General features: G+C 50.6%; 1 protein-coding gene across 2 annotated transcripts in view; it reads right to left on the bottom strand.

Moving 5' to 3' along the window:
• Positions 1-27,999, bottom strand: part of LOC123766408 (uncharacterized) — a 291,287-nt gene that overhangs the window by 142,182 nt on the left and 121,106 nt on the right. The window contains exon 1 of one of the 2 annotated variants that reach the window (XM_069308426.1): positions 17,475-17,775. The exons of the other annotated variant lie outside the window; for it this stretch is intronic. Coding sequence (XP_069164527.1) covers positions 17,475-17,493 — 19 coding nt within the window. The 5' untranslated portion in view covers positions 17,494-17,775. Of the gene's footprint in view, positions 1-17,474; positions 17,776-27,999 lie in introns of those variants that run through there. 2 annotated transcript variants of the gene reach the window in all.

Raw genomic sequence — 27,999 nt, 5'->3', positions numbered from 1 at the left:
GGAGGGCAGGGGAGGGGGGGGGACCAGCCCAGGAGGGCAGGGGGGGGGAGACCAGTCCAGGAGGGCAGGGGGGGGGGAGACCAGTCCAGGAGGGCAGGGGAGGGGGGCCAGCCCAGGAGGGGAGGGGGACCAGCCCTGGAGGGCAGGGGAGGGGGACCAGCCCTGGAGGGCAGGGGGGGGAGACCAGCCCAGGAGGGCAGGGGGGGGGGAGACCAGCCCAGGAGGGCAGGGGGGGGGGAGACCAGCCCAGGAGGGCAGGGGGGGGGGAGACCAGCCCAGGAGGGCAGGGGAGGGGGGGGGGGACCAGCCCAGGAGGGCAGGGGGGGGGGAGACCAGTCCAGGAGGGCAGGGGGGGGAGACCAGCCCAGGAGGGCAGGGGGGGGGGGAGACCAGCCCAGGAGGGCAGGGGGGGGGAGACCAGCCCAGGAGGGCAGGGGGGGGAGACCAGCCCAGGAGGGCAGGGGGGGGAGACCAGCCCAGGAGGGCAGGGGGGGTGAGACCAGCCCAGGAGGGCAGGGGGGGAGACCAGCCCAGGAGGGCAGGGGGGGGAGACCAGCCCAGGAGGGCAGGGGGGGGGGGAGACCAGCCCGGGAGGGCAGGGGGGGTGAGACCAGCCCAGGAGGGTAAGGGGGGGTGAGACCAGCCCAGGAGGGCAGGGGGGGGAGACCAGCCCAGGAGGGCAGGGGGGGGGGAGACCAGCCCAGGAGGGCAGGGGGGGTGAGACCAGCCCAGGAGGGTAAGGGGGGGTGAGACCAGCCCAGGAGGGCAGGGGGGGAGACCAGCCCAGGAGGGCAGGGGGGGTGAGACCAGCCCAGGAGGGCAGGGGGGGGAGACCAGCCCAGGAGGGTAAGGGGGGGAGACCAGCCCAGGAGGGCAGGGGGGGGGAGACCAGCCCAGAAGGGCAGGGGGGGGAGACCAGCCCAGGAGGGCAGGGGGGGGAGACCAGCCCAGGAGGGCAGGGGGGGGAGACCAGCCCAGGAGGGCAGGGGGGGGAGACCAGCCCAGGAGGGCAGGGGGGGGAGACCAGCCCAGGAGGGCAGGGGGGGGGGGAGACCAGCCCAGAAGGGCAGGGGGGGGAGACCAGCCCAGAAGGGCAGGGGGGGGGAGACCAGCCCAGGAGGGCAGGGGGGGGAGACCAGCCCAGGAGGGCAGGGGGGGGAGACCAGCCCAGGAGGGCAGGGGGGGGAGACCAGCCCAGGAGGGCAGGGGGGGGGGGAGACCAGCCCAGGAGGGCAGGGGGGGGGAGACCAGCCCAGGAGGGCAGGGGGGGGAGACCAGCCCAGGAGGGCAGGGGGGGGAGACCAGCCCAGGAGGGCAGGGGGGGTGAGACCAGCCCAGGAGGGCAGGGGGGGGAGACCAGCCCAGGAGGGCAGGGGGGGGAGACCAGCCCAGGAGGGCAGGGGGGGGACCAGCCCAGGAGGGCAGGGGGGGGGGGAGACCAGCCCAGGAGGGCAGCTAAAATATTATAATGATACATGAACCAATAGATAAAACCTACCTGAAATTTACCGACATCTTTCCATCTCATTAATATCCCCTCCCTCCCTCCCTATCCCCCTCCCTCTCTATCCCCTTCCCTCTCTCTTTCACATATAAGAATAATGTTCATTAAGAACGGTCGTTATATCCCTAACTAAAGCAGCAAGTTGAGAACTATATCTCCTATATCAGCTCATCACAAACCTCAACTTAAAACAGATTTCTTTCATGTATAAACTTTATCTAATGATAACCAAGTCATATTTGATGGAAGGTGAAGTTGGCGGGAACTGCTTGCCAGAGCCTTGATGCGGTCTGTTGACAATTTCACGACCACCTGTAATCAATGATAAAGGTCTTCTGTCTTGAACAAATCCCAACCCGTCCTCGACTCAAGTCCATTACATCCAGCGGTCGACCCCACAGACGCATTCATAAATTTTAACATGCTGTTTATTCAAAACGAGAATTTTCTCAAGTATAAATTAATATAATATATTAGCATATTGTGCATATATAGGCATAGGATAGGTTAGGTTAGGTGTTTAGGTTCTGTTGGCGATTACTTGTATTTGTAGTACGTGGGTGAAGCATTTATAGCGTTGTGATTCGAACAAAATTCGTCAGTGAAGCACTTGTTCCGGATATGTTCGAACGTCAGCAGTTGTGAGTCGTGTGTAAACCGCTTTTCATTCATAAACAGGGGGTTTGGCGGGTGCATGGAATCACTTTTGGATCTTTGTTTGGAGGACGGGCTGACAAATCCACAAGGGCCGTGATGAGGATTCGAACCTGCGTCCGAGAGCATCCTAGACGGTGCCTTAATCGACTGAGCTACGACATGGTCAAAAGGAGTTGAAACATCACGCAATTGTGATGTGTGTGTGTAGTGTCTTCTCTCTTTCCTAGTGTTTCGTGTAGATGGGCGTCACTACAAGCCTCCCAGCAAGTGCTCTCTGCCGCTATCAGCCCTGTGTTATCTTACCGTTATCGTCTACTCTACTGCACGCGTGATGCACAGATTTGATGCAAGTTTCTTGTTCCTTTCTGTATCAGCTGGTGCAAGTTGCAATTCATTTATGATGTTCTGAAGTACAATCTTATGAAAGTATCGCACATGAAACGACATAAAAAGGTAATTAAAACGTAATTTATTTCAAATAATACTATACATATTAGTGCAAAAATTTTGTCTAAACAATTTTGGTCCTTTACAATTTTCAGCTAAATGTAGCCGTTCTCGAAATGCCGCCCCATTCCTGATACTAGTCGTATTGGAGCTGGCGGCCATCTTGGCGGCCATCTTGGCGGCCATCTTGGCGGCCATCTTGGGAAACATATATCCACATATCTTGAGAGATCTTGAGATGATTTCGGGGCTTTAGTGTCCCCGCGGCCCGGTCCTCGACCAGGCCTCCACCCCCAGGAAGCAGCCCGTGACAGCTGACTAACACCCAGGTACCTATTTTACTGCTAGGTAACAGGGGCATAGGGTGAAAGAAACTCTGCCCATTGTTTCTCGCCGGCCCCTGGGATCGAACCCAGGATCACAAGTCCAGTGTGCTGTCCGCTCGGCTGACCGGCTCCTAATATACCAGAATCCCGTCCCAACCTTAAACCATCACTAGGCTGATGGTTTTGTCCGCCGCTTGGACAAAACCATCCCAACCTAAGGATATATATTCTGAGAACCGCTATATACACATGAATATGACGATCACCTCTATGGTCACGAGACTACACAGGGCCAGACATGCAGGCCTGGTGTAGGGCCACCTGTGGCCACCAGGCCTCTGTGTGTAGGGGTGTGGGGGGTCCTGGTGCTGGAGTCATGTTATGGGGGTAAGGTGGCAGGGTGGTGGACGTCCCGGTCAACCACAACGCTCCCTGTTTACTAAAATATAGCGTGGGTCTGCACGCAACCCTCCCCCCCCACACCCACAACTCTCCCCCCCCCACACCCACAACTCTCCCCCCACACCCCCCCACAACCCTTACTGTGCTACCTTCGGTCAAACCCCCAACTTTTTTTTTATTATTATTATTTTCTACCACAGACGTGGCCGGACATTTACAATGCTAACCAGCATATATACATTTTCTTCTGTCCTCCATGGACAGGGTGAGAGAAGTGTTAAACATACAGTTCAAGGGTTTATTGAACACTCAACCACAGAAGGTGATTCGGTGCTTTTAAAATGCTAAGCTAACCTACATACGTAAATACAGAGAAAGTAATCGATGTGTATATTACATAGCATCATTAATGTGCATTTACAAAGGTGAAATGTAATTCTGATCAGCTTCCATATATACTTTATACACATACATATAAATACACTCACATATACGTACATATACATATATACATACATATGCATTCACATAGATTTGTCTCTTTTACTCTGACAGGGTGAGATAGGTGATAGAGAAACTTGTGTGCAATTAAGCACTTAATCACTGAAGGTGCTTTTACAAGCTCAGGTTATATAGTTACATCATATATATACATTGTATAATTGATATATTACATGGTCAATCTTGGATACAAGTCCAATATATCATCAAGTGTTCCAGTACTCATATAGTAACTACAGAGTTCAGCATACCTTAGCCCAGGAGGGCGAAAGTCAGTCAATATGGGACATTCTACAATATAATGTTCAAGAGAGTGCATGTTTTCTCTTTCACAAAGTTGACACATTGTGTACTCGACATTTGGGTTTTGAGAAAGCTGCCAGATACGTCTATATCCCAGGCGTATTCTGGCCACTATAACATCACATTGCCGGGTTCTTGTTCTATTAGTCCCATATGTGAATGTCTCCTCACGATATCTATCATAATATTTAATGCTACAACTTTCAGGTCTTTGAGAATTTGTTAGGTACCACACGCCCCCCACCAACCAACCACACGCCCCCCACCAACCAACCGCACGCCCCCCCCCCACCAACCAACCACACGCCCCCCACCAACCAACCTTACGCCCCCCACCAACCAACCACACGCCCCCCCCCCCACCAACCAACCACACGCCCCCCCCCCCCACCAACCAACCACACGCCCCCCCCCCACCAACCAACCTTACGCCCCCCACCAACCAACCACACGCCCCCCCCCCCACCAACCAACCTTACGCCCCCCACCAACCAACCACACGCCCCCCCCCCCCCACCAACCAACCACACGCCCCCCCCCCACCAACCACACGCCCCCCCCCCCCCACCAACCAACCACACGCCCCCCCACCAACCAACCACACGCCCCCCACCAACCAACCACACGCCCCCCACCAACCAACCACACGCCCCCCCACCAACCAACCACACGCCCCCACCAACCAACCACACGCCCCCCACCAACCAACCACACGCCCCCCACCAACCAACCACACGCCCCCCCACCAACCAACCACACGCCCCCCACCAACCAACCACACGCCCCCCACCAACCAACCACACGCCCCCCACCAACCAACCACACGCCCCCCACCAACCACACGCCAGGTGCCAGCTAACCAGTTGCATTTAACCAACAAATAATACATCAAATAGTGAAACTAACAAAGTGGAAATTTACTGAACAAAATAAAATATAAAAGCCTTGTAGTAAAGAAAATGTTAAGTATTGCTAAAAATTAATGTTCAGTATTATAATTATACAAAAACCATCCATACAACAATTGTATTTGGTTAGGCCTACATATGTTGTATATGGAGAGGGAAAAAGACGCTTTGTAATTTAAATAAAGTATATAAGAGGCTTACACTGGAAGTTACCAGGATAAGTTATCCAATTTTTTTATGAAAATTAAATTATTTAAAATGAATGACTGGCGTTCAATCCCCGACCGTCAAAGTGGTTGGGCACGATCCTCCCCCCCGGGTCATCCCAAATCCTTATCCTGACCCCGTTCTCAGTGCTATGTAGTCGTGATGGCTTGGCGCTTTCTCATGATAGTTCCCTTCCCCTTAGGTGACTCGAACCTGCGACCGACTTTACTCCTGTTGGTTCAGTAGAATCCCAGGTTGTATAACACTTAACAGGTGAGGGTGGTACAGTGGTAGAGGTTGCAGCTGGCAGACCATTGGTCGCGGGTTCGAGGCGCCTGAGCGCTCCAGTTGACTCATTAATATGTATCACTTTAGTGTGATTTATCTGTTAATTATTGATAGTCATAATCCAATGAACCACATAGTTGATCGCCAGCTCTGTGTGTCATCCCTAACATGCTATACCACGAAATTCCTTTCAAACACTTCCATAAGCTTAGCTCTCCAGAGCCTTAGGGAGCCGGTCGGCCGAGCGGACAGCACGCTGGTCTCGTGATCCTGTGGTCCTGGGTTCGATCCCAGGAGCCGGCGAGAAACAATGGGCAGAGTTTCTTTCACCCTATGCCCCTGTTACCTAGCAGTAAAATAGGTACCTGGATGTTAGTCAGCTGTCACGGGCTGCTTCCTGGGGGTGGAGGCCTGGTCGAGGACCGGGCCGCGGGGACACTAAAGCCCCGAAATCATCTCAAGATAACCTCAATGTTTCTCCCCTTCCTCACAAGTCCATTGTTTGGTTCCCAGTCAATTGGGCGATGGTTGAAGTTTCCTATCACAAAATTGTATTTATTTATATATACGAGAGTTGTTACATTCTCGTAAAGCCACTAATACACAGTTTCGGGCAGGTCGTTAATCCTATTGTTTCCTGGAATACGACCCGTCAAATTGTTTAACCACCTGGTACCTACCTATTCACGGCTGGGTGAACAGAGGCGTACAGTTATGGATTGGTGCCTAGTCAATCCTTCACGGCAAGGATACGAACCCAAACCAAATCGCTTGCGAAGCGCCGGGCGATTTAATAGCTTGGCACAGTCACTGCCACTCTTTGGAGGACTGTTTATGTATGTATGTATATATATGTATGCGGAAAATCCACAAAGAAATCGGAAAGGAAGATGAACGTTTCGGCTGTTTAAAGCCGTTGTCAACACCAGACTGACAAGGCCACGTCAGTCTCATATGAGTCTGCTGTTGACAACGGCTTTAAACAGCCGAAACGTTCATCTTCCTTTCCGATTTCTTTGTGGCTTTTCTGCATACAAATGATCAGTGTTACGTGATTGTCAAGTGCATGTACGTATGTATGTACGTATGTATGTATGTATGTGTGTGTGTGTGTGTGTATGTGTATGTATGTATGTATGTATGTGTATGTATGTGTATGTATGTATGTATATGTATGTATGTATGTATATGTATGTATGTATATGTATGTATGTATATGTATGTATGTATATGTATGTATGTATATGTATGTATGTATATGTATGTATGTAGAGGGATTAGGAGTTAAAAATAACAATGTTTTAAAATGCTCAGCCCAATCACAACAGTTACACATCGAAATCCAATCAATCATTTATGAGAGAAGACCAAGCAGTCAGTCACTAGCTGACTGCCAGTCCCGCCGCCACCAATTACCAGTTACACAAAGGTCAGCGTCCACAACCAACCACAAGTATACTCCCAAATTGCTGCTCAGCTCGACAGCTTCTGCTGGACGCGGCACGTAGCCTCCTGAACGAGGAACACAGACTAATAGGAATAGGTATTCCTATTGACCAATAGACCAATAGGACGTATTCCTAAACAATAAGAATACGTCCTATTGTTTAGGATCATCTCGACTCTACCATACTGGGATGATTGGGTTGTTTATGAGGTTTTAAACTAAATATTAATTCAATTAGCGCTTGCTGGGAGAACTTGTTGCGGTTTACAGTATCAGATAATGAAGTCAGCGATTACTGCCAGTTAAGTCTCTCGTTCGCATCATAGTACTGTGTTGATTGGGTGTTTGGACAACAGCTTTACACACATTACAAACGTTCAGTACAATGTCTTCATATACATTTACACACACACACATCACAAACAATTAACATGTTAATCATCCAGTTAATAAACGTGTACGTTTCTTCCTGTACACAAGCAATATTATAACACACACACACCACACACACACACACACACACACACACACACACACACACACACACACACACACACACATCACAAACAATTAACATGTTAATCATCCAGTTAATAAACGTGTACGTTTCTTCCTGTACACAAGCAATATTATAACACACACACACACACACACACACACACACACACACACACACACACACACACACCACACACACACACACACACACACACACACACACACACACACACACACACACACACACCACACACACACACCACACACACACACCACACACACACACCACACACACACACACACACACACACACACACACACACACACACACACACACACACACACACACACACACACACACACACAAGCCTTTATAACCAAGTACAAATACAACAACAACAAGGCAACCAAGAGACAAATCAACAAAAGGTTAAAGATCTTGGTGCAAAATTCTTATATCTCTCCAATTTAATTTCCAATAAAATTCTTATATATCTCTCCAGAACATCATCAACCATCCCGTTGTGACACCTCCAGGCAATTTGTCCAGGAACAGTTCTTATCTCAGTGTTGCTATATACATTAATCAACGGACAATCAAGAACTGCAACATATAGAACAGTGTGTGACAACATTCCCTGATCATTTGAACCCTTCCTTGAACCCTTGACGGGGTTCTGGGAGAGGTTCTACTCCCCGGGGCCGGCTCGGGGCCGGACTCGATTCAATGAGTGTGGTGGTTTTTTTATGTTTATTTAATATAGTTTTATTCCTGCGGCCGGATGTTGGACATGGTACGGCGACATCGTGATAGGTTGAGGCTATTTCTTATGTGGTGGTGCAGGGGTAGGGTACAGGACGTGGTGATGGTGTAGGAGTAGGGTACAGGACGTGGTGGTGGTGTAGGAGTAGGGTACAGGACGTGGTGGTGGTGCAGGAGTAGGGTACAGGACGTGGTGGTGGTGTAGGAGTAGGGTACAGGACGTGGTGATGGTGCAGGAGTAGGGTACAGGACGTGGTGATGGTGTAGGAGTAGGGTACAGGACGTGGTGATGGTGTAGGAGTAGGGTACAGGACGTGGTGATGGTGTAGGAGTAGGGTACAGGACGTGGTGATGGTGTAGGAGTAGGGTACAGGACGTGGTGATGGTGTAGGAGTAGGGTACAGGACGTGGTGATGGTGTAGGAGTAGGGTACAGGACGTGGTGATGGTGCAGGAGTAGGGTACAGGACGTGGTGATGGTGCAGGAGTAGGGTACAGGACGTGGTGATGGTGTAGGAGTAGGGTACAGGACGTGGTGATGGTGCAGGAGTAGGGTACAGGACGTGGTGGTGGTGTAGGAGTAGGGTACAGGACGTGGTGATGGTGCAGGAGTAGGGTACAGGACGTGGTGATGGTGCAGGAGTAGGGTACAGGACGTGGTGGTGGTGCAGGAGTAGGGTACAGGACGTGGTGATGGTGTAGGAGTAGGGTACAGGACGTGGTGATGGTGTAGTAGGGTACAGGACGTGGTGGTGGTGCAGGAGTAGGGTACAGGACGTGGTGGTGGTGCAGGAGTAGGGTACAGGACGTGGTGGTGGTGCAGGAGTAGGGTACAGGACGTGGTGGTGGTGCAGGAGTAGGGTACAGGACGTGGTGGTGGTGCAGGAGTAGGGTACAGGACGTGGTGGTGGTGCAGGAGTAGGGTACAGGACGTGGTGGTGGTGCAGGAGTAGGGTACAGGACGTGGTGGTGGTGCAGGAGTAGGGTACAGGACGTGGTGGTGGTGCAGGAGTAGGGTACAGGACGTGGTGGTGGTGCAGGAGTAGGGTACAGGACGTGGTGGTGGTGCAGGAGTAGGGTACAGGACGTGGTGGTGGTGCAGGAGTAGGGTACAGGACGTGGTGGTGGTGCAGGAGTAGGGTACAGGACGTGGTGGTGGTGCAGGAGTAGGGTACAGGACGTGGTGGTGGTGCAGGAGTAGGGTACAGGACGTGGTGGTGGTGCAGGAGTAGGGTACAGGACGTGGTGGTGGTGCAGGAGTAGGGTACAGGACGTGGTGGTGGTGCAGGAGTAGGGTACAGGACGTGGTGATGGTGCAGGAGTAGGGTACAGGACGTGGTGATGGTGCAGGAGTAGGGTACAGGACGTGGCACGGGCATGAATAGCCCGTAACACTGTGGAAGCTGTCTCTGGTCACCTGTATCAGTGTCCACTCCACCTGACCTCTAGGCTGTTCCTCGGTGGGCTGATCATTTGGTGTGATGGCAAACTTTCCTGGTTACTGGCACGCCTTGAGAACTTGTATTAATGGAATTACAGATGTCAATAATAGTGAATATATCGAAAGTGTCATTCGCGATCAAGTAATTGATCGCCAATGGTTTACAACACCATAATGGGTGAGGTTGTGGGACTAACACCATAATGGGTGAGGGTGTGGGACTAACACACCATAATGGGTGAGGGTGTGGGACTAACACACCATAATGGGTGAGGGTGTGGGACTAACACCATAATGGGTGAGGGTGTGGGACTAACACACCATAATGGGTGAGGGTGTGGAACTAACACACCATAATGGGTGAGGGTGTGGGACTAACTCACCATAATGGGTGAGGGTGTGGGACTAACTCACCATAATGGGTGAGGGTGTGGGACTAACTCACCATAATGGGTGAGGGTGTGGGACTAACTCACCATAATGGGTGAGGGTGTGGGACTAACTCACCATAATGGGTGAGGGTGTGGGACTAACTCACCATAATGGGTGAGGGTGTGGGACTAACTCACCATAATGGGTGAGGGTGTGGAACTAACACACCATAATGGGTGAGGGTGTGGGACTAACACACCATAATGGGTGAGGGTGTGGGACTAACTCACCATAATGGGTGAGGGTGTGGGACTAACACACCATAATGGGTGAGGGTGTGGGACTAACTCGCCATAATGGGTGAGGGTGTGGGACTAACTCGCCATAATGGGTGAGGGTGTGGGACTAACTCGCCATAATGGGTGAGGGTGTGGGACTAACACCATAATGGGTGAGGGTGTGGGACTAACACCATAATGGGTGAGGGTGTGGGGCTAACACCATAATGGGTGAGGGTGTGGGACTAACACACCATAATGGGTGAGGGTGTGGGACTAACACACCATAATGGGTGAGGGTGTGGGACTAACACACCATAATGGGTGAGAGTGTGAAACTAACACACCATAATGGGTGAGGGTGTGGGACTAACACACCATAATGGGTGAGGGTGTGGGACTAACTAACCATAATGGGTGAGGGTGTGGGACTAACACACCATAATGGGTGAGGGTGTGGGACTAACACACCATAATGGGTGAGGGTGTGGGACACTTTCATTACCATTAGCACCTGTTCCATGTTCCCTGTGATATGTATACCCAAGCCTGAGCCGCCTGTGTACACAGTCACTCAAATATTTTGCCTTTCTCAGGCAGTGAAATCTGTTTTTTTTTTTTACTCACTCACGTGAAGTGAACCCAACCACTTGGGCTGGACGGTAGAGCGACGGTCTCGCTTCATGCAGGTCGGCGTTCAATCCCCGACCGTCCACAAGTTGTTCGACACCTTTCCATCCCTCCTGTCTCATCCCAAATCCTTATCCTGATCCCTTCCCAGTGCTATATAGTCGTAAAGGCTTGGCGCTTTCCCCCTGATAACTCCCTCCCCTCACGTGAAGAGATGCCTGGCTTGACTTGCCTCATACATTATACCTCTCCTCGCCACTTCCGCCTGTGTCTGTATATTTATTATTTTGCTTTTGTTTCGTGGTTAACAAACATTCAATATGAAAGTGTGTTGTTGTGGCGTGTCTGGCCGGGTCATCCGCCGCCACCTTCACCACTATTCCCACACGAGATGGACTCCACGTGAAGTCACTTTCTGAATTTTTACCTTCATCTCCCTTACCTGGGGGTCAAGGTCCCCGCGGCCCGGTCCCCGACCAGGCCTCCTGGCTGCTGGACTGGTCAACCAGGCTGTTGGACGCGGCTGCTCGCAGCCTGACGTATGAGTCACAGCCTGGTTGATCAGGTATCCTTTGGAGGTGTTTATCAAGTTCTCTCTCGAACACTGTGAGGGGTCGGCCAGTTATGTCCCTTATGTGTAGTGGAAGCGTGTTGAACAGTCTCGGGCCTCTGATGTTGATAGTTCTCTCTCGAACACTGTGAGGGGTCGGCCAGTTATGTCCCTTAAGTGAAGTGGAAGCGTGTTGAACAGTCTCGGGCCTCTGATGTTGATAGTTCTCTCTTGAACACTGTGAGGGGTCGGCCAGTTATGTCCCTTATGTGTAGCGGAAGCGTGTTGAACAGTCTCGGGCCTCTGATGTTGATAGTTCTCTCTTGAACACTGTGAGGGGTCGGCCAGTTATGTCCCTTATGTGAAGTGGAAGCGTGTTGAACAGTCTCGGGCCTCTGATGTTGATAGTTCTCTCTTGAACATTGTGAGGGGTCGGCCAGTTATGTCCCTTTTGTGTAGCGGAAGCGTGTTGAACAGTCTCGGGCCTCTGATGTTGATAGTTCTCTCTTGAACACTGTGATGGGTCGGCCAGTTATGTCCCTTATGTGTAGTGGAAGCGTGTTGAACAAATACGAAAATACCTATTTCGTTTTGAGCTACTTCATCCTAACCAGCCAGTGACAATTCAACTTGTGTGGGCGAGATATAATTGTTAAGGCGAAGATCAATTTTCCTGTCCACAGTTCCATATTCTCTTACGCCTGACAGCTGGGTGGACAGCGCTTCGGATTCGTAGTCCTGAGGTTCCGGGTTCGATCCCCGGTGGAGGCGGAGACAAATGGGCAAAATGTTTCTTTCACCCTTCTTTCTTTCAAGAGCCGATCAGCCGAGCGGACAGCACGCTGGACTTGTGATCCTGTGGTCTTGGGTTCGATCCCAGGCGCCAGCGAGAAACAATGGGCAGAGTTTCTTTCACCCTATGCCCCTGTTACCTAGCTGTAAAATAGGTACCTGGGTGTTAGTCAGCTGTCACGGGCTGCTTCCTGGGGGTGGAGGCCTGGTCGAGGACCGGGCCGCGGGGACATTAAAACAAAAAAGCCCCGAAATCATCTCAAGATAACCCTGATGCCCTTGTTACCTAGCAGTAAATAGGTACCTGGGAGTTAGACAGCTGCTACGGGCTGCTTGCTGGTGGTGGAGGCCTGGTCGAGGACCGGGCCGCGGGGACGCTAAGCCTCGAAAACATCTCAAGATAACCTCAAGAAGATAACTTACCAGGACACCACATCGTGCCATCTTCCACTACCGACTTGTCACAATATACACGTAAACTATTGTCTCGTAACTGAGACAATACACGTGTCTCGACACCTTACGTGTCCCGGGTCGTGCAGGGGATTTTTCGTCTTGGAGGAATGCACCTATTTCTTCTCTCTTGTCATCCTGTGGGAGGCGCTCCACTACACTAGTGAGAGGTGAGGGCACATGCATGGTATTCCCCGAGGCGTACAGTTATGGACTGGCGCCTAGCCAATCCTCCCCGGCCAGGATACGCACCCAAACCAAATCGCTTGCGCAGCACCGGGCGATCTAATAGCCCGGTGGGCTATTAGATTAGCCAATCTCCTCGTTTAACACGTATGTTACACTTACGAAAATGTAAAAACAACAACGATATATAAAACGGAATAAAATCACATTATAAAACGAAAAATTAATGTAAAGGTTCTAGGAGTAATCATGTCAGAAGACCTTACCTTTACACAACACCATAAAGTAGTGGTCACCACTGCCAGAAAAATGACAGGGAGGATAACAAGGACCTTCCAAACAAGGGACGCCATACCCATGATGATACTTTTCAAGACACTAGTGCTCTCTAGGGTGGAATATTGGTGCACTCTAACAGCCACATTCAGAGCCGGAGAACTTGCTGACCTCTTTACCGCAGGAATCCACTCTACAAGTCATCTTAATTATTGGGACCGATTAAAAGTTCTAAATCTGTATTCTCAGAGGGTAAGCGAGAGAGATACATAATAATCTACACGTGGAAGATATTAGAGGGACTGATTCCAAATCTGAACACGGAGATTACACCACATGTGACCAGGAGGCATGGCAGGATGTGCAGAATACCCCCGTTGAAGAGCAGAGGTGCAACAGGTACTCTGAGAGAACTATCAACATCAGAGGCCCGAGACTGTTCAACACGCTTCCACTACACATAAGGGACATAACTGGCCGACCCCTCACAGTGTTCGAGAGAGAACTATCAACATCAGAGGCCCGAGACTGTTCAACACGCTTCCACTACACATAAGGGACATAACTGGCCGACCCCTCACAGTGTTCAAGAGAGAACTATCAACATCAGAGGCCCGAGACTGTTCAACACGCTTCCACTACACATAAGGGGCATAACTGGCCGACCCCTCACAGTGTTCAAGAGAGAACTATCAACATCAGAGGCCCGAGACTGTTCAACACGCTTCCACTACACATAAGGGGCATAACTGGCCGACCCCTCACAGTGTTCAAGAGAGAACTATTAACATCAGAGGCCCGAGACTGTTCAACACGCTTCCACTACACATAAGGGGCATAACTGGCCGACCCCTCACAATGTTCAAGAGAGAAGTGGATAAACACCTCCAAAGGATACCTGATCAACCAGGCTGTGACTCATACGTCAGGCTGCGAGCAGCCGCGTCCAACAGCCTGGTTGACTAGACAACCAACCGGGAGGCCTGGTCGGAGACTGGGCCTCGGGACTGTTGCTCCCCGGAAGCTACACAAGACAGGTAGGTAGATGTATCAGGGACCGAACATGCAGTACTTATGTATAACATCCACAAAATGTTAGCGTCTTTAGAGGAAGCAGTTGAGCTTCACCTAAGGTGCGGATAGGAAATATTTCAGCGTTACACACACAAACCACAATAGTGTGATGCATCAAATGAACAAAAGCACAAGGGCCGTGACGTGCATTCGAACCTACGTCCGGGAGCATCCCAGACGCTGCCTTAATCCACTGAGCTACGACATGGTAAAAGAATTGCAACCAGAAATTCTACTGAATTTACTTGGATCCTGCAGCCTCTCCAAGACACAAACCAGGGTTTTACACAACTCCCCCCTGCACTCGAGCTATGTCAATAGGCCGTTCTACCTCTTCACCCTTACTTCATTACACACAATGAAGTGTGTGTAATTGTCCGGAATGTCCGGAATTTCTAGTTTTATTTTCATTCATGGTTAAACACTGTCATTCATATATATATATATATATATATATATATATATATATATATATATATATATATATATTATATATATATATACATATATATATATATTATATATATATATACATATATATATATATATATATATATATATATATATATATATATATTATATATATATACATATATATATATATATATATATATATATATATATATATACATATATATATATATATATATATATATATATATATACATATATATATATATATATATATATATATATATATATATATATATATACACACACACATACACACACACACACACACACACACACACACACACACACACACACACACACACACACACACACACACACATACATATAAAATCAATTCCAAGGCAATTGATAGGGTAGATAAAGACAGTCTATTTAACACAAGGGGAACACGCACAAGGGGACACAGGTGGAAACTGAGTGCCCAAATGAGCCACAGAGATATTAGAAAGAACTTTTTTAGTGTCAGAGTGGTTGACAAATGGAATGCATTAGGGGGTGATGTGGTGGAGGCTCACTCCATACACAGTTTCAAGTGTAGATATGACAGAGCCCGATAGGCTCAGGAATCTGTACACCTGTTGATTGACGGTTGAGAGGCGGGACCAAAGAGCCAGAGCTCAACCCCCGCAAACACAACTAGGTGAGTACACACACACACACACACACACACACACACACACATACACACACACACACACACACATACATACATACACACACACACACACACACACACACACACACACACACACACACACACACACACACACACACACACACAGGGGATAGACAGGAGGCACTGAACTACAGGCCAGTGTCCCTAACCTGCATACCATGCAAGCTGATGGAGAAGATTGTGCGAAAAAAACTAGTGGAGCATCTGGAGCGAAGGAACTTTGTAACACAGCATCAACATGGGTTCAGGGATGGCAGGTCCTGCCTCACAGGGTTACTTGAATTCTACGACCAGGCAACAAAAATAAGGCAAGAAAGAGAAGGGTGGGCAGACTGCATATTTTTGGATTGTCAGAAAGCCTTTGATACAGTGCCACACAAGAGGCTAGTGCGAAAGTTGGAGATGCAGGCTGGAGTGAGAGGGAAGGTACTCCGGTGGATAGAGGAGTACCTAAGCAACAGGAGACAACGAGTCTGTGTGAGGGGTGAGGTCTCAGATTGGCGAGACGTCACAAGTGGAGTCCCGCAGGGGTCAGTCCTTGGACCTATACTGTTTCTGGTATATGTAAATGATCTCCCAGAGGGTATAGATTCGTTCCTCTCAATGTTTGCCGACGATGCAAAAATTATGAGGAGGATTGAAACAGAGGATGATAGTAGGAGGCTACAAGATGACCTGGATAGACTGAGTGAATGGTCCAACAAATGGCTGTTGAAGTTCAACCCGAGTAAATGCAAAGTAATGAAACTAGGCAGTGGAAACAGGAGGCCAGGCACAGGATACAGAATAGGAGATGAAGTACTTAATGAAACAGACAGAGAGAAAGATCTAGGAGTTGATATCACACCAAACCTGTCTCCTGAAGCCCACATAAAGAGAATAACGTCTGCGGCATATGCGAGGCTGGCTAACATCAGAACGGCGTTCAGGAACCTGTGTAAGGAATCATTCAGAATCTTGTACACCACATATGTAAGACCAATCCTGGAGTATGCGGCCCCAGCATGGAGCCCGTACCTTGTCAAGCACAAGACGAAGCTGGAAAAAGTCCAAAGGTATGCTACTAGACTAGTCCCAGAACTAAGAGGCATGAGTTATGAGGAAAGGCTGCGGGAAATGCACCTTACGACACTGGAAGACAGAAGAGTAAGGGGGGACATGATCACAACCTACAAAATCCTCAGGGGAATCGACCGGGTAAACAAGGATGAACTATTCAACACTGGTGGGACGCGAACAAGGGGACACAGGTGGAAGCTGAGTACCCAAATGAGCCACAGAGACGTTAGAAAGAACTTTTTCAGTGTCAGAGTAGTTAGCAAATGGAATGCATTAGGAAGTGATGTGGTGGAGGCTGACTCCATACACAGTTTCAAATGTAGATATGATAGAGCCCAATAGGCTCAGGAATCTGTACACCTGTTGATTGACGGTTGAGAGGCGGGACCAAAGAGCCAGAGCTCAACCCCCGCAAGCACAATTAGGTGAGTACACACACACACACACACACACACACACACACACACACACACACACACGTGCGTGTAAATCATGAAGAAATTAACACGTGGTGAATACACCACGAAGGAAGGATTAAGACAGGAAATTCCTTAAGTACTTTCGTATTTAATCCTTCCTCCGTGGTCTGACATTGTCATATATATATACATATATATAATGACCAAGTTATTAACTGTCTTACAACTGTCCAGCTAACGACAGTGACAGCGTCTTGAGCGAAGGAGTGAAGTCATCACACTCGTGCGGATGACTGCCGACACCAGCCCGTCAATAAATTGGCCAATTTAAAATAGTTTCTCCAAACCTACCAGAGGACCCAAAACAGAAAACGGGACAGTACGTCACTTTCGCGCACCGCTTCCGTTTTCTAGTACGACAATTTTTGGCCTTAGGTAACGCATACGAGCGAAAAGCGACGTTCTTTGTAGGACAGGTTGGCCGAAACGCGCGCACACTCACATTTATTCTCACACAAGTGGAGGAGGGCAGAGGGCCACATACCTGGGTCTGGTGGGGTCATGTCCGGGGTGGACGCTCACACGCTCAGAGTCCTCGATGAAGGCTCTCATATTCCAGTGAGCGCTCACATGCTCCCGTGTCCTCTATGGAGGGCTCACATGCTCCAGTGTCCTCTATGGAGGGCTCACATGCTCCAGTGAGCGCTCAACACTGTCTGTTCTTGCCTCAAAGTCGTCCTTGAACCAGTAACAACTTATAACTTTACACAATCCATCGTTGTTGTTAGTTTCCGCAAAGGTTTTTATTCACTTCTCACACTGGGAAACATTAATGTTGTTTGCCACAGCACGCATCAGCAGTAATTGGTGGCGCGGGCCAACAGGAGGAGGTGGTGGTGGAAGACTGAAGGAAGAGGTGGAGCAGGACTGGAGGGGGAGGAGGGGGAGCAGTACTGGAGGAGGAGGTGGAGCAGCAGGACTGGAGGGTGCAGCAGGGGCAGGGCGCGGACCGCTGTAGTAACCCTGACTGGTGCACCAACACTGGTGGAAAATATGCTTACTGGTGGTAGTGGTGGCCCCCAGTGCCAAGCAGGTGGCGTGTGGAGGGATAGATCAATATGGTGCTCACGGTCAGTAGACCTCCGGGGCTAGTCCACCACTCCTCCACAACTGACTCCACTTCCTCAACTCTCTTCTTCCGTCTCGCCTCAAATTTCCCTTCGTGTCACCTATGTACACCTGCCTACCCCCACAAACCTGACTACATATCGTGTTCACACACACATCTTCATGCAACTTACACCTTATCATCCACGTAAATGTAAACAAAATGTAAACAAACATAACATACTAGAACGAAAGATAAGGAAGGAAATGCAGAATATAACAAGTGAGGTGTAGAGGCGCCACAGGCACAGACAGACAACACTGAGCGTCAGAGCTCCCAGCTGTTCAACACCCTCCCAGCAAACATTAGAAATATTGTCGGAACGAAGGTGGAGGTATTCAAGAACCAATTAGATAAGTTCTTGCAAGAAGTGCCGGACCAACCAGTCTGTAGTGGATATGTGGGCCTGCGGGCCGCTGCAAACAACAGCCAGTTGGACCAAGCTATCAAGTCGAGCCTGGCCTCGGGCTCTGGGAGTAGAACAACTCTGGAAACCGTCTAGAGGTAAGACTCGCTGTACAAGCCTAGTATTAAGAACACCAGCATTAATAGAGTTCACACCTAGAGTTCAGTTACTCAGTTCATACCTGAGTAACGTATGGTTGAGACACTCCCACGCTAACATCATAATGTTACCTGGTAATCTATAACAAAGTTCAGGAACCCTGTTTACACACTAGTAACTTTGTAATTAACTCAAGTCTCTTGGTTTTAATACCCATTATATTGTTTCCTTCACAATACTTTACAGTCTTTACTTTACAGTCCTTTACAATAAGAACACAAGAACAAAGGTAACTGCAGAAGGCATACTGGCCCCTGCCATAACATATTATAACGTTACTGTCACGTTACTGTTTGTGAGTCTGCGTTATAACTTCGTTATTTCCAATATTCTGGGTAAGGGGGGGGGGTGATGGCTTAAAGATCTTTGATGCAATTTGGCAATTTAAACATTGTTTAGCTACTATAATTATCATCAACTAGGCTCAAAACTATACATTTTGAGCATTAAACTGCATCTTCCAGTCTTTGATCCGCTTGCAACACTCACCCCCCCCCCACGGTTGACTGATCACATGATTAATACATGATACACAATGATTAATAATTTTCTTTCCTTTACAATAAGAACAAAGGTAACTGCAGAGGGCATATTGGCCCCTACGAGGCAGCTCCGATATATAACCACCCAACCCCACTCATATACATGTCCAACCCACGCTGGAATAGGCGGCGCCACAACCCCCAACCGCTTTACAAACCTCTTCCCGTCACTTGCAAACCGGGTCTGAACCACCAGCTTCTATTTTACTGGTCATTTACAAACCAGCTATTCCCCCGCCCTCTCCACCGCTTCATCTGTGGACCGGTTGTGTGCTTGCAACAAGCTGGTCCAGGTTGCCGTATCTGCAACCACTGACCACGACCAAGTCAAGCACTTGGGTATAACTAGCTTTCCTCGAACTGTGAGCCCAACACATCTCTGTGCGTGGCGCCACGGCTGCCAGCCCAACATCTCTGTGCGTGGCGCCACGGGTGCCAGGCCAACACATCTCTGTGCGTGGCGCCACGGGTGCCAGCCCAACACATCTCTGTACGTGGCGCCACGGCTGCCAGGCCAACACATCTCTGTGCGTGGCGCCACGGGTGCCAGCCCAACACATCTCTGTACGTGGCGCCACGGCTGCCAGGCCAACACATCTCTGTGCGTGGCGCCACGGGTGCCAGCCCAACACATCTCTGTGCGTGGCGCCACGGGTGCCAGCCCAACACATCTCTGTGCGTGGCGCCACGGGTGCCAGGCCAACACATCTCTGTGCGTGGCGCCACGGGTGCCAGCCCAACACATCTCTGTGCGTGGCGCCACGGGTGCCAGCCCAGCACATCTCTGTGCGTGGCGCCACGGGTGCCAGCCCAGCACATCTCTGTGCGTGGCGCCACGGGTGCCAGCCCAACACATCTCTGTGCGTGGCGCCACGGGTGCCAGGCCAACACATCTCTGTGCGTGGCGCCACGGGTGCCAGGCCAACACATCTCTGTGCGTGGCGCCACGGGTGCCAGCCCAACACATCTCTGTGCGTGGCGCCACGGCTGCCAGGCCAACACATCTCTGTGCGTGGCGCCACGGGTGCCAGGCCAACACATCTCTGTGCGTGGCGCCACGGGTGCCAGGCCAACACATCTCTGTGCGTGGCGCCACGGGTGCCAGGCCAACACATCTCTGTGCGTGGCGCCACGGGTGCCAGGCCAACACATCTCTGTGCGTGGCGCCACGGGTGCCAGGCCAACACATCTCTGTGCGTGGCGCCACGGATGCCAGGCCAACACATCTCTGTGCGTGGCGCCACGGGTGCCAGGCCAACACATCTCTGTGCGTGGCGCCACGGGTGCCAGGCCAACACATCTCTGTGCGTGGCGCCACGGGTGCCAGGCCAACACATCTCTGTGCGTGGCGCCACGGGTGCCAGGCCAACACATCTCTGTGCGTGGCGCCACGGGTGCCAGGCCAACACATCTCTGTGCGTGGCGCCACGGGTGCCAGGCCAACACATCTCTGTGCGTGGCGCCACGGGTGCCAGGCCAACACATCTCTGTGCGTGGCGCCACGGGTGCCAGCCCAACACATCTCTGTGCGTGGCGCCACGGCTGCCAGCCCAACACATCTCTGTGCGTGGCGCCACGGCTGCCAGCCCAACACATCTCTGTGCGTGGCGCCACGGCTGCCAGCCCAACACATCTCTGTGCGTGGCGCCACGGGTGCCAGGCCAACACATCTCTGTGCGTGGCGCCACGGGTGCCAGGCCAACACATCTCTGTGCGTGGCGCCACGGGTGCCAGGCCAACACATCTCTGTGCGTGGCGCCACGGGTGCCAGGCCAACACATCTCTGTGCGTGGCGCCACGGGTGCCAGCCCAACACATCTCTGTGCGTGGCGCCACGGCTGCCAGCCCAACACATCTCTGTGCGTGGCGCCACGGCTGCCAGCCCAACACATCTCTGTGCGTGGCGCCACGGCTGCCAGCCCAACACATCTCTGTGCGTGGCGCCACGGGTGCCAGGCCAACACATCTCTGTGCGTGGCGCCACGGCTGCCAGCCCAACACATCTCTGTGCGTGGCGCCACGGGTGCCAGGCCAACACATCTCTGTGCGTGGCGCCACGGCTGCCAGCCCAACACATCTCTGTGCGTGGCGCCACGGGTGCCAGGCCAACACATCTCTGTGCGTGGCGCCACGGCTGCCAGCCCAACACATCTCTGTGCGTGGCGCCACGGGTGCCAGGCCAACACATCTCTGTGCGTGGCGCCACGGCTGCCAGCCCAACACATCTCTGTGCGTGGCGCCACGGCTGCCAGCCCAACACATCTCTGTGCGTGGCGCCACGGCTGCCAGCCCAACACATCTCTGTGCGTGGCGCCACGGGTGCCAGGCCAACACATCTCTGTGCGTGGCGCCAAATTAGTCTTCTCAATAATAAAACAACTACACAAACTTGTCATTAATGACAATTACAGACCACAGGCGTGATGTTACTGGAGTCGGGGATCACTGCTGGAGGGGCCCAGACACACAGGATCTGTACACACAGAAATCACAATAGCGTGATATATTAAATGAACAAATCCACAAGGGCCGTCTGGGATCATCCCGGACGTAGGTTCGAACCCTCATCACGGCCCTTGTGTATTTGTACACAGGATCTGCTCAAGCAATGATCCAATGCTTCCTCTTCTTGAGATTATCTTGAGATGATTTCGGGGCTTTAGTGTCCCCGCGGCCCGGTCCTCGACCAGGCCTCCACCCCCAGGAAACAGCCCGTGACAGCTGACTAACACCCAGGTACCTATTTTACTGCTAGATAACAGGGGCATAGGGTGAAAGATACTCTGCCCATTGTTTCTCGCCGGCGTCTGGGATCGAACCCAGGACCACGGGATCACAAGTCCAGCGTGCTGTCCGCTCGGCCGACCGGCTCCCTTGCTAACGAAACAGTTTGATAAATATTACCAAGATTATACTGAATTCCTAATCACATTTTGAAATATCATAACAAGATATCCTTAATTATTTGGAAATGGATTTTCCTGTCATTGCGAACTGCAATTTAATATAATTCGATATTAATTCGCTTGATTGATTGAAATATAATTTAATTAGCGCCTAACAACCCGATCACTCATGCACACGAACACAATATTCATCTAAGCTTTGAGTTAGGCTTACAAATATGACTCCAACAGGGAGAGGAAAGGGAGAGCGGGCCTGGGAGGAAAAGCGGGCCTGGGAGAGAGAGCTAGGCCCTGTAGGCCACATACAAAAGACTTACACCTAGAAGAACCACTTAGTCTGTCTCTTATCCTTTATCCAGAATAGGGACTTCACAGTGTCCTCACCATGTAAACTATTCCAAGGTGGGTAATGACTATATACATTGCCTCAGTGTTAGAATTTAAAATATATATTATATATTAATAATGTTTCTGGAAAATAACATTAGTGATTTATGGATGTTAGAGTTATATAGAGACTCCCTTCTCCTGCCCCCCCCTCACCCCCACCAGCACCTCATGTATTAGCAACCCAGGGGTGCCAGGTGGGTACAGGGCAGCAGGTACCCGCTCTGTGGCACCAGGTGGGTACAGGGCAGCAGCAGGTACCCGCTCTGTGGCACCAGGTGGGTACAGGGCAGCAGGTACCCGCTCTGTGGCACCAGGTGGGTACAGGGCAGCAGCAGGTACCCGCTCTGTGGCACCAGGTGGGTACAGGGCAGCAGGTACCCACTCTGTGGCACCAGGTGGGTACAGGGCAACAGGTACCCGCTCTGTGGCACCAGGTGGGTACAGGGCAGCAGCAGGTACCCGCTCTGTGGCCCCAGGTGGGTACAGGGCAGCAGGTACCCGCTCCGTGGCACCAGGTGGGTACAGGGCAGCAGCAGGTACCCGCTCTGTGGCCCCAGGTGGGTACAGGGCAGCAGGTACCCGCTCCGTGGCACCAGGTGGGTACAGGGCAGCAGCAGGTACCCGCTCCGTGGCACCAGGTGGGTACAGGGCAGCAGCAGGTACCCGCTCTGTGGCCCCAGGTGGGTACAGGGCAACAGCAGGTACCCGCTCCGTGGCACCAGGTGACAAAGAGCCTCATACTCACTCGTCTTGTGAAACCCGATCACTAGGGGGGGAAGGGGGGCAGAGGGGGGAGGGGGGCTGGAACAGCTCCACTCCTGCCTGCTTTTTCAATTAACCAGAACCCCCCCCCCCCCCCCACATCCCCCCCTCCCCCCCACTTTCCGTTTTTTGTTCGTCGTGATTTACAATCCCCGCTATGGAAACTAAATATTCTTCCATTTATACAAGGGGAATAAAATCCGTAACATGGCTGACATAAAAGATTTTTTTTTGGGTGTTATAGAACAAAGAGAATATAAACACATGGGAGGTAAATACGAAAGCCAAGAGTGTTTTGTATTGTTTTTGGCCAGTACAGGAACGGCCCGTGGAGGTGATGTCCGCCACGTGTGTGTTGAGGGGCTGATAGATACATTATTGTGAGGGGCAGGAGAAGAGCAGAGAAGGAAGTGCACTCACTCACGGAGAGAGGAGAAGGGAAAGAAAGAAAGAAGGGAAAGAAAGAAAGAAAGAAAGAGAAGAGAAAAGAGAAGAGAAAAGAGGAGAGAAGAGAGAAGAGGAGAGAAGAGAGAGAGAAGAGAGAAGAGGAGAGCGGTGATTATTTTTTTTTACAAAGCAAAAGTCCCGCCATCAGCAACAACACATTTTCCTTCCTTACTTTTCCTAACTGTTCCCCACTACACCTTGTCTGGGAGGGGGCGGGGGAGGGGGGTAGGAGAGACGGGGGCGGGTGACAGGGGGCGGGTGACAGGGGGCGGGAGAGGTGAAAGTTCACCCAGCAGTGAGTGTACTGGCCGGGCGAGGATCAGGACCTGGAAGCGGTCGTGCCCGTCTCTCAACCCGCAGGATTGACCAGACTAAAGTTTTTACCTCACACCGGAGCGACCCCCCTCCCGCGTCCTCACACTCCCCCTCCACCTTCCCCTTCCATAAGCACACACAGGTACGACAAGGCCAGTAAGGCGGGGCACGCAGAACTGAACCTCACTCCCTCGTACACACTGACAGGCATGTCCTATTATAGCCAAGTCCGAACAACGTCCCTCTTCCACAAAAGTCCAAACCCACAAAATGTTACAGCAGGAAGAACAATTTTATTTTTAAGCTGCATCTCTTATGAACCCATCTCCCTGCCCTTGTGTGGCAGTGCACAATACAATGTTACATTTACAAATTCGTAAACTGAAACGTAAATTCGTAAACTGAAACGTAAATTCGTAAACTGAAACTCATTGTAACCATGATTGTGTGTGTGCTTCAGCCTACAGTTTAGACCTATTGTCTTGTGTATGACCCTCTGTCCTGTGTGACAGTGAATACCAGCATTATCCTCACTAATTAGACCTAATTGAAGTCCTCAGATTAGGCAAAATTGTAATTATTTTGTGTTAATATAAATGTTATTTACTCAGAAAATTCACAGGGTACATAAGGTCAGATGTCAGGGTGGTGTACTCACAAGGGGCGCTGCTGTAAACTGTGTACCCAAATGAACAAGAGGCAGGAGAAAGGTGTAAACTGTGTACCCAAATGAACAAGAGGCAGCAGAAAGAATTTGTTCGCGAGTATTGCCAACAAATGGAATGCATTACAAGAACTGATGTGGCGGAGACATGTTCAAAAGATCAAAAGTTTCTGAAACCACTACACTACCTGATTGAAAGATTAAAGGCGGGACCCAAGAGCAAAAGCCCGACCCCCTGGAAAGCTAGGTGAAAACACAGCTTGAGGGAGGGGGGATTATCAGGGGCAAGCGCCAAGCCATTACGACTATACAACACTGGGAAGGGTCAGGATAAGGATCTGGAATGGGACGGGGGGGGGGGGGGGGGGGGGGAGGGAATGGTGCCCCATCACTTGGACAGTTGGGGATTGAACGCCGACCTGCATGACGCGAGATCATTAGTCTACCGTCTACCCCAAGTGATTGGGCAGCAAGTGTTAAGGAAATGTATTAGTTGGTAAACTTAGCTGTTACTAGCCAGAGGGGCCCCCCCTCACCCCGCGGGGCACCCCCCCCCCCTCACCCCGCGGGGCACACCCCCCTCACCCCGCGCCCCCCCCCCCCTCACCCCGCGGCCCCCCCCCCTCACCCCGCGGGGCACACCCCCCTCACCCCTCGGGCCCCCCCCCTTAACCCTGCGGGGCCCCCTCACCCCGCGGGGCCCCGCCTCACCCCGCGGGGCCCACCTCAACACCTCTCCCAGTACATCAAGGAGATATTATCTGTATAAATGTCAAAGGCTATTATTTTCCTGCTGTATAATGCCTACTGTGTTGGTGAGGGTGCTGCCTTGCATCACCCCCCACCCCACCCCACTCCCCCTCCCACCCCCCTACCCCCTTCCAATCAACTTTTTGTAGTGGGGGAGGAGGAGGGGGGGAGGAGGAGGGGGAGAGGAGGAGGGGGGGAGGAGGAGGGGGGGGAAGAGGGGGGGAGGAGGAGGGGGGGGAGGAGGGGGGGAGGAGGAGGAGGGGGGGAGGAGGAGGAGGAGGAGGGGGGGAGGAGGAGGAGGGGGGGAGGAGGGGGGAGGAGGAGGAGGGGGGAGGAAGAGGGGGGGGGAGTAAAGAAGGTGGACAGGTGCAGACGAAAGAAAGGTTTTGGAAATGCGGAAGATAGTTATTACAGCATGGGAGGCCGTCCCCCTAGCTATAATAATAAGGGGGGGGGGGCCTGTGGCTGAGTGGACAGCACTTGGGACTCGTAATCCTAGGGTCCGGGTTCGATCCCCGGCGATGGCCGAAACAAATGGGCATAGTTTCTTTCACCCTGATGCCTCTGTTACCAGGCAGTGAATAGGTACCTGGGAGTTAGACAGCTGCTACGGGCTGCTTCCTGGGTGTGTGTGTGTGTACTCACCTAGTTGTGCTTGCGGGAGTTGAGCTCTGCTCTTTCGGCCCGTCTCTCAACAATCAACCTTTTTTTTCACACACCCAGGAAGCAGCCCGTAGCAGCTGTCTATCTCCCAGGTACCTATTTACTGAGAGGTGAACAGGAGCATCAGGGTGAAAACTATGCCCATTTGTTTATGTCTCCACTGGTGATCGAACCCGGAACCTTAGGACTACGATTCCGAGGCGCTGTCCACTCAGCTGTTAGGCCCCTAGACAATAGGTGTATGTGTGTGAGAGGGGGGGAAGTTGATTGACAGTTGAGAAGCGGAACGAAAGAGCCAGAGCTCAACCCCCGCAAGCACAACTAGGTGAGTACCTGTGATGCTTCTCTGCTTCCATCTTTGAAGAACTGTATATGTTTATCACTCAGAATGTTGGCCAATATATTGTTTGTGAGGTGTCTAATAATATTATATAAATTATATATATATATATATATATATATATATATATATATATATATATATATATATATATATATATATTATATATATATATATATATATATATATATATCTATATCTTGAAGCAATTCACGTAAGAATAGAACAACCTACCATGAACACCCAAATCACGGAACTATTCACTCTACCCACCATGAGAGTTAGAACAAGACCGGAATATAACGATGCCAACACAAAAGACACTGCTCAACATATATATATATATATATATATATATATATATATATATATATATATATATATATATATATATATATATATATATATATATATATATATATAACGTAAACAATAGGAAGGGAGTACCACCTCTGGCTGGAAGAAGGGGGACCCTTAGCCTCGGAGGAACCCACACAGAACGCATTAGAGGGAATGTTTAATAATTCTAAAGGGTAAGATTAATAATTCTAACACGAATTTTCTCAATATTTCTTACGTTCTTCTTCACTCTCAAGGGTAATTGATATATATATACTGAGTTCTTAGAGGCTTACAGTCCCCAAGGTGGCATGTGAAGGCATAGACGACGTTGGTTTCCTTCAAGGGGTTCTGTTTGGTGTCTGGGGAGTTTTTCCATGCGTAGGTTGGCCGTTTCTTTGTTTTTGTAGCAATTTGTCAATTGTATTTTCTGATTTTTGTCTGTAGGGATAACGTCCTATCAATAATGTGTTTCAGGACACTTTCCTCCATTTAATGAGCCATCGAAAAGAAGTTCGTGTAAAACAGTCTAATAGGGGGTACAGGTGTTGTGTTAGTTGACTCTTCAGAGGTTGCATGGCGTTTCACCTTTCTTTTTATGATGTCTTCAACAAAACCGTTAGAGAAGTCATTGTTGACTAGGACCTGCCTTACCCTACAGAGTTCTTCATCGACATACTTCCATCCTGAGCTGTGGCTGAGAAACCGGTCAACGTAAGTATTGACAACACTCCTCTTGTACCTGTCTGGGCAGTCACTGTTGGCATTGAGGCACATTCCTATGTTTGTTTCCTTAGTGTAAACTGCAGTCTGGAAGCCTCCGTTCCTTTCCGTGACTGTTACATCTAGAAAGGGCAGCTTCCCATCATTCTCCATCTCGGAAGTGAAACTCAACACAGAAATCTGCTCAAATGCCTCCTTCAGCTCCTGCAGACATCTGACATCAGGTACCTGCATAAAAATGTCAACATACCTGCAGTATATGGCGGGTTTCAAGTCCATGTCAACTAAGACCTTCTGCTCGATGGTACCCATGTAGAAGTTCGCAAACAGGACACCTAGGGGACAACCCATGGCGACCCCATCTACTTGCTTATACATGTGTCCATCTGGACTCAAGATCAGTGCCTCTTTAGTACAAGCTTGGAGTAGTTTCCTTAGTAGGTGTTCTGGTATGTCAAGAGGAGTACAGGCCGGGTCACGATACACTATCAGCTA

This window comes from Procambarus clarkii, chromosome 62 (genome assembly GCF_040958095.1).
Source record: "Procambarus clarkii isolate CNS0578487 chromosome 62, FALCON_Pclarkii_2.0, whole genome shotgun sequence".
NCBI classification, from domain to species: Eukaryota; Metazoa; Arthropoda; class Malacostraca; order Decapoda; family Cambaridae; genus Procambarus; species Procambarus clarkii.
The sequence above is the reverse complement of the archived record's forward strand: the minus strand, read 5'-3'. Positions and strand labels throughout refer to the sequence as shown.